The sequence below is a fragment of the Chrysochloris asiatica genome, unplaced genomic scaffold, assembly GCF_000296735.1.
Source record: "Chrysochloris asiatica unplaced genomic scaffold, ChrAsi1.0 scaffold00007, whole genome shotgun sequence".
NCBI lineage: Eukaryota > Metazoa > Chordata > Mammalia > Afrosoricida > Chrysochloridae > Chrysochloris > Chrysochloris asiatica.
The window spans coordinates 38,955,163-38,963,361 of record NW_006408525.1 but is presented as its reverse complement, the minus strand read 5'-3'; the positions used below and the strand labels follow the sequence as shown (position 1 = coordinate 38,963,361).

Sequence of the window (8,199 nt, the reverse complement as noted above, 5' to 3'; positions counted from 1 at the left end):
GTGTGCTAACGATTGGGGGTCAGGGTTGCAGGGTATACCCTTTGGTTGGTTGATGATGCATGGAGGGGATTGTAACCATGGCAATGAAATGATATAAGATAGGATGAATGTAAGACTAATGTTCTCCCATGTAAACTATCACATAATTCACAATAAAACATTTAAAAAAACAAAACAGAAACAGAAAACAAGATTATAGGATAGGCTCAGGGGTTTGTGTGTATATGTATTTTTGAACTTTCTATTGTGACCTGGGTAAACGTTTACAGAGCAAATTTGTTTTCCATTAAACAATTTATACATAAAAAAAAAAAAAAGGAAGAGAAAAAAAAGACAAAAATGGATGTCAGAACTTGCTCTCCAGCATAGAGATGCTAAAGCAAATGGAAGAAATGAGGAAATAAAGAGCTGAACAGAAAATGACAAAGGATAGGTTAAAAAGACAAAGTCAAACATTATAATGAAATGTGCAAAGACCTGGAATTTAAAGACCAAAAGGGAAGAACACACTCAGCACTGGAGACATTTCCAAATTTTAGAAATTATCTCTGAGGAACCAAGTGGTGGTGATTGTTTTTCGTGGAGTCAGTTCCAACTCAGCAACCCTGCATAGGGTTTCTGAGGCTGTAAATCTTTATGGGAGTAGGAAGCCTCATTCATCTTTCTCCCACAAAATGGCTGGTAGTTTTGAACTGTTGACTTTGAGGTTAACAGCCTGACTCATAACCACTACACTATCAGAGTTCCTTCAGGATCCAAGTTGTTGTTGTTGTTAAGTGCCATCGAGTTGGTTCTGACCCATTACAAGGAGTAAATTCTTTGGGAAACGTTCATTGTAAACCCCATAGCCATGTGATGCTGTAGTTCCAAGCCAAGGAATGCCTGTGGCTACCCGGAGCCAGGAGAGAGGCATGAGGCAGATTTCCCTCAAAGCTTTATAAGCAATCCGCACAGCTGACACCCTGACTTTGGACTCCAAAACTGTTCTTATAAAAACAACAACAAAAACCCCCCAACATTAAACCCAGTGCCATCCTGTCAACTCTGAGTCATAGAGAACCTGTAGGACAAAGTGACCTGCTCCATGGGTTTCGGAAACTGTGACTTGACAGCAGCAGACAGCTTTTGCTTTCTCCCTCAGAGGGGCTGGTGGGTTTGAACTGCTGACCTTGAGGTTATCAGCCCAGCATCAGCACACTCTTATATAGTTTTGGAGAGGCAGTCAGGGACATCTGTGCCAATCAGAATGCTCCCATTTGACCTGGACTGGCCTTAGAGAAGGCAGGTTCTATGCAAGGCCTGGCGTTGCCATGGATACCTGAAGATCCAGGCCTCCCCTCCTGTCCATGCCTGTCCAGAGAGACTTAGGGTTGAGGTCAGGGCCCAGGGTGGATGCCCTCCTGGGAGAATGTCCTTGCCCTGTGACAGCAGGAATGCCTCACACCGGGGAGCAGGTCGCTCAAATCCCTTGTCCTCTGGAAAGTTTCCAGAAACTCAGTTTTGTTCTTTCCCCTCCCTATTTCTAAGAGAACCAGGTACACCACTTCTTACCTATTTTGCTCCCTACACAAACACACACAAACACACACACACCCTGCATGTGATTTTAAAAGGATCTTTACTCAGCGGCCCAATTGTTCAGTTGAAGGCATTTTAAAGGGAGTGAAAAATGAGCAACAAGGAGCAATCCTATGGTCTGCTCTGGTGGCACAGTGGTTAAAGCACTCGGCTGCTAAACGAAAAGCCAACAGTTGAAACCTTCCAGCTGCTTCGTGGAGCCAAGATGAGGCCATCTTGTTCCCATAAAGATGACAGTCTGGGAAACCCTATTGAGCAAGTCTGCTCTGTTTTGTGGGGTCGTTATAAGTCAGAATCAGCTCAGTGGCGATTGTTTTGTTGTTGTTTAATATCCTACAGAGGAGTTCCTGGGTGATACAGGAAACTAACATGCTCAGCTGAGATCCAAGAGGTTGGGCTTGGAGTCCCCCAAGAGATGAATTAGAAGTAAGGCCCAGGGATCTACTTCAGAGAGACCAGCCATTGGAAACCCTGTGGAGAAGAGTTCTCCTCTGACATGCGTGGGGTCACTGTGAGTCAGAACGGACTTGCTAGTAATGAAATGTTCCCAAGAGACATCTTGAATTTATCAAGGCCCCAGAAAATGACAACAAAGCATTTTTGTGGCTGTTACCCATTCAGAAGGAAAAGACTCTATCTCCCGAAGTCCCATCCCACCCCAGCATCCCAGCATCCCAGCAAAAGGGATCACCCAAACCATTATTGCACATCAGCTTTTAGTACATGTACCTGTGTTACCTGGCAGGTAAGCTAGGGATTTATTGTCTCCTCTGCCTCACACACCTTTGCTTTTCTGTCTCCCCTGAAGCTTTTTCCAGATCAAAATGGACGTGCCTACAGGGAGCGGGACCTGTCTGATGGACTCGGAGGAGGACGGCGGGGCAGGCGCAGCGGGTGACCGGGAGGTCATCTGTCCCTGGGAGAGCCTGGCTGAGGGGAAAGCAGGGTGACCTGAGGCCAGCGGCCCCGAAGAAGCACCTGCCACTGCTCCTTGAGCTTCAGCAAGGCAGAATGAAATGCAGCTCGCTTCTTCTCAAACCTAAGTGCATTAACATCATGTTTGGGGGTCAGAGAGACCAACTGGGGTGGGCTACAGGGAAAGAAGCTCAGGTTGGGCCCCCCATGGCCACCCTCTTCCGTTCCTCCTGACCTCCCCTTCTTTGGGCAGAAGACTTGGGGACCAGAAGACCTTACTTGCCAATTTGAAATCGATAAAATGTTAACTTGTAAGAGTCTCTTTGAAGGCAATGATTCTGGTTTTATTACATTAAGCTCTTACCTTTGGTTTTCTGGATAAAAAGGACACGGAGTCACCCCCCAGGAACTCCTTTCCTCTTTCCCTCTCTTGACTGACACCGGGAATGCTTTTCTTCAGTGAGGCCCTCAGGAGGAGGGAAATCCAGCGTGCAGCATTCACCTAGGGTACCAGGTGTGTTTGGTTCAGATCCTCTGAGAAGCAAGGCTGAGTTACCATTAGAGGACACCCCTATGAAGTGTAAGACTGGGTGCTGGGCAGGTGGGGAGAAGGCTGAGACCTCAGCACAGTGGCCTCCAGGGAAGGAGAGAAAAGACAAACTTCTAAGTAGAGGCCTCTACGATCATTTAGATGGTCCTGTCCCTGGATGGTATAAATAACTGCTGACACACTCAGCTGTTAAATGAAAGGCTGAGGTTTAAATCTACCCAGAGGTGACCCCAAAGAAAGGCTTGGCAATCTAGTTCCGAAAAACCAACCATTGAAAGCCCTGCCGACCACAGTTCTACTTTGACACTCCTGGGGTTGCTGTGAGTCCAGTTGATCAGTAACACTTGGTTTGAGGTAGCTGTCACCTACTTTTTATCCTCAGTCTTTGGGGGCACAGCAGAACTGGAAGCAGAAAGAACCTTATTTTAACACCCCCCTCACATTTGTCCTGGAGTCCTGGTGTGGCGCTGTGGGTTAATGCTCTGGACCGCAAGGTCCGTTTGAATCACAAGGTTGGCAGTTCAAGCTCCTTGGAAACCCTATACAGGGTCACTATGGGTTGGAACCGACTCGATGGCACTTAACAATAACAACAACATTTGTCCATGCGGGAGAAAGATGAGGCTGCCTACACCTGAAAAGATATAGTTTCAGAAATCCTAAGCAATTCTTCTACTCTACACTTTAGGGTCACCATGAATTGGACCTGACCTCAGGGCAGTGGGTTTGACATTTGTCCCGGTTTAGGAAGATGGCTCTTTTCCTTCTGTAGAAAGTGTACATGACAACGAGTTTCTTCAGTGCTCCCAAGAGTGGTGTCCCTTTGTCCTCTGGGGAGGGGACTGTTGGTGGCTTCTGAAGGCTGTGAGTCCACTGAACTTGAGAGGGACAGTTATTTCCTGCTTTATTTGCTTGGGAAGAAAAGATGAGGACTCACGAAGACATTTAGAGCGGCCACTCACCCTGGAGGTGGAGGGGCACACTGACCATCTTACCTCTTCCTCATACTTCACCAGAAGAGGGAGTCCAAGGATCACAGATCCTCAAAGGGGGGGCTTCTGGACTTTTCCCTGGAGGGGTTCTGGAGGGAGGTGGTTTCTTTGAGAGAGTGCACATTGAAAAGTACCTACCTCCCTGTGTGCTTTGTGCCCCTGCGTCCACCCAGCTGGACCTGTGCTGATCTCACTGCCTAGTCTCTGTGATGTCCCCACATGTTCTCCTGACTTCTGTGCATGAGGGGGGACCATGAAAGGATATTCTATGTCCACTGGCTTTTGGTGAGAATCAAGACTCCACCCCAAACTCCTGAGATCCCCCTGTTTCCCGCCCACAGAACTCCATCCTCAAAGAGTCCCTACCTGTGTCAAGCTCTGACTCTTGGGAGTAGAAACTGATAAAGCTTCATTCATCTTTCCTTCCTGGGTCAAAGAGGTTCGTCAGTTCCTCTGATGAGGAGGTGGGGCTGAGGGCCTGGGGCTTTGGAGAGGCAGAGTGTCAGGGTGGGGGTCTACACAGGAATAATGGAATCAGTAAAATTGCTTTTCAGTTTCTCAGCTGACCGGAGGGACCTGGTCATGGCCATGTGACGGGGGATTGAGAGAGGAGCAAATTCATTTTCTTCTAGATAGAACTGAACAAGAACATTCAAACCCTTAGGAATTGAAGGCGCTGGGGTCTGAGCAGCATGTATAAGGAGACTATCTGTGTGCATACAGGTGTGTGTGTGTGTGTGTGTTGACACACACTCTGATCTCTGTGTGTGGAATGTGTGGGGCTTGCATGGAACGCGATGGGCCTGGTACTGACTAGTCAGGAGGGAGGCACATGCTAATATATCAGTAGGAGTCTCTAGATGGTGCAAACATTAAGCTCTTGACCACCAGCTGAAAGATTCGTAGTTTAAACCCATCCAAAGAACCCTTGGAAGACAGACCTGGCGAGCTGCTTTGTGAAGGTCACAGCCATGAACGCCTTATGGAGCAGTTCTATTCTGCACACACGGGGTCACCAAGAGACGGAATGGGCTCAATGACAACTCAACCCCCCAGCAATACAGCAGTGGCTCAGAAGTGAACTTGGAGACCACAATACTTGCATGTGGAAAACCATCAGAAGATCTATGTTAAGGTCTCCCTGCACTAAGGTTCAATGGACACAGTCAAGGGCAAGTTTGGGACTGGTCTTGGACAGAATGATAACATCTTTATTATAGAACTTTTATTAAACAAAAACAAAAACCTTGCTCACAACCCATATTCCAAACAACTTTTGTCATTTCCAACTCACCAATCCTTAAGCGTGGCACTTGGGTTAATGCTCTGGACTGCAAAGTTGGTTTGAATTGCAAGGTCAGTGGTCCAAACTCACCAGCTACTCCTTGGACACCCTATACAGGGTCACTATGGGTCGGAGCTGACTCAACAACAACAACAACAACAACAATCCATAAGTAGGTACCAAATTGCCTTGTCCTGAAGGACCGGATACTGGGGTGTTGTGTATTCCAGTAATCATGTCTGCCATAGATGCGTTTAAAAACGTCTTCACTGCACACAAAACACTCTCCTCAGTGCCTGCATTTCACTCTCAGTCCTCGTGGGGTGCCATATAGGATAAGCACTCTACCTAAAGGTCAGTTTGAACTGCAAGGTCGGTGGTTCAAACTCACCAGTCACACCTAGGAGACCCTATACTGGATCGCTATGTGTCAGAACCGACTTGATGGCACTTACCAACAACAACATAGATGTGCTGGTGTGGTGCTGCAGGATAATACACAACCACAAAGTCGGTTTGAACTTCAAGGTTGGCAGTTCCAACCTCACCAGCCGCTCCTTGGAAACCCTGTACAGGGTCACTATGAGTTGGAACCAACTCTACAGTGCACAACAACAATAACATAGCACTACAGCACTTAACAACAACAACAACAGAGTGTGTTGTAAGAACCCTGGTGGCACAGTGGTTAAGCACTCAGCTGCTAACTGAAAGGTAGATAATTCAAGCCCACTAACCACTTCACAAGGAGCTCTGGTAGTGTAGTGGTTATGAATCAGGCTGCGAACCTTAAGGTCAGCAGTTTGAAACTACCAGCTGTTCCGCAGAAGAAAGATGAGGCGTTCTGCTCCTGTAAAGATTTACAGCCTCGGAAACCCTGTACAGGGTCACTATGAGTCGGAACCGACTCGACGGCACACAACAATGACAACTGACTCGACGGTACAACAACAACCAGTCCACAGGAGAAAGATGGCAGCAGTCTGCTTCTGGAGAGATTTCTGCCTTGGAAATTTGATGCTGTTCTTGTTAAAGTGCCGTTGAGTCAGTTCCAACCCAGGAACTCCGTCCAGGAAATTCTACAGGGCAGTTCTATTTTGTCCTTAGGCCACTGTGAGTGGGAATCGACTCACACAATGGGTGTGTGTGGCTTGGTTTTACAGTACTGTAGGGAGGTAGAATGTGTGAGTGGGAGCACGCCTCTCTCCATTTTGTCCTTATAAATGTAGAATGTTCCAGTAGCTCTCCTGGTCCCAAGTTGAATGCACTTTATTTTTTTTTTATGTTGTTGTTGTTAGATGCCATCAAGTCAGTACCGACTCATAGCGATCCTATGCAACAGAATGAAACACTGCCCAGTCCTGGGCCAACCTCACAATTATTGCCACGCTTGAACCCACTGTTGCTGCCACTTGGCTAATCCATTTCGCTGGGGGTCTTCCTCTTTTTCTCTGACCCTCCACCTTACCAAACATGATATCCTTCTCCAGCAACTGGTGCCTCCTGACACTATGTCCGAAGTATGAGAGATGAAGTTTGGCCATCCTGGCCTCCAGGGGGCGCTCTGGCTGTACCCAAAGAATAAAGAACAAACAGATTTACAGTCTAGGAAACCCTATGTAGGGTCACTGTGAGTTGGAATTGATTTGATGGCAGTGGGGTTTTGAGTAATTACTTCTAATGCTTTTGTTTGTTTCTTCTTCCTCTTTTTTTAAAAAAGATAATGTTTTGCTGTAATTGCTCCTAAGGAACTCTGGTGGTGCTGTAGGATAAGCACTGGACTGCTAACTGTAAGATCGCAGTTCAAACCCACCAGCCGCTCTGAGGGACAAAGATGAGGCTGTTTGCTTCTGTGATTTACAGTCTCTGAAACCCTAGGGAACAGACAGCTCTACTCTATCTTACACAGTCTCTATGAGTCCCAGTCGACTAGAAGGCAGCAAGGTTATTGTGGGGTGGTTTTATTTTTGAGTGTTGCAGTTTTGGCTTTGAGGTTTCTGGAACCCCCAGTCGTTCCTTAATAATGCAGTCTGTCTCTGGTGACACTAGGGAGACCCCATTGGTCTCTGATTCGAGCCTCAGGATGTCAGTATGGGGTTGGGCCATCATGACCCCTGCAAGTGGCTCAGGCCCTTCAGGCATACCCTGGTCCCTCCTTGTGGGGCATCCTGCCTTGAGATGCGGGCTCCAGAGATGTGGAAATAGAAAAGGCAGACTCTGGCCAATGACTACTTAACATTCACGTTGCCATAGCAGTGTGGCTCAGCCCGGTGATCCTGCCTCTCACGGCTTTGATATTGGGAGGGAAGGACTGTTTATGCTCTTTAGCTGGTTCTGGGGAGACACTGCTTTTGGATGCAGTTTTGGTCTTGCTCCTAGGCCTGAGGAAGTGGAAAACAGCAGACAGGAAGATAGAGAACGAACGCCATAGAAGTCTAAAACTTGAGTCAGAGGGAGTCAGCTCAAAACCCTCAGGGTGAGAGCTCCAGATCTGGAGAGTGATGGGTTTGTAATGGGGAGGCCAGTGTGGGTGCTTGAGTTGAGAGAATGAGCAAATGAGAGTGTTTGGGTATGTTTTTAGTAGCTAAGGAAGCCAGGTGGTTTATAAATAGATGTGGCTGAACTCAGCAAGTGTTGGCAATTTTCATAATTTAAGCATTCATTTGACACACATTAATTGAGAACCTACTATATGGCATGTGAAAGCTGGACAGTGAATAAGGAAGACCTTAGAAGAATTGATACATTTGAGTTATGGTATTGGAAGAGAATATTAAAAGTGCCATGGGCTGCCAAAAGAACCCACAGATCTGTGTTGGAAGAAGTGCAGCCAGAGTGCTCCTTGGAGGCCAAGATGGCCAAACTTCATCTCTCATACT

The 8,199-nt window shown here is 47.1% G+C and overlaps 1 protein-coding gene across 1 annotated transcript in view; it reads left to right on the top strand.

Annotated features, from left to right (window-relative positions):
• The window catches only part of RGS9 (regulator of G-protein signaling 9), a 72,983-nt gene extending 70,455 nt beyond the window's left edge, over positions 1-2,528 (top strand). The window contains exon 19 of the mRNA XM_006833600.1: positions 2,387-2,528. Within this exon, the coding sequence (XP_006833663.1) occupies positions 2,387-2,528 (142 nt within the window). The remainder of the gene's footprint in view (positions 1-2,386) is intronic.
• The last annotated feature ends 5,671 nt before the right edge of the window (positions 2,529-8,199 follow it).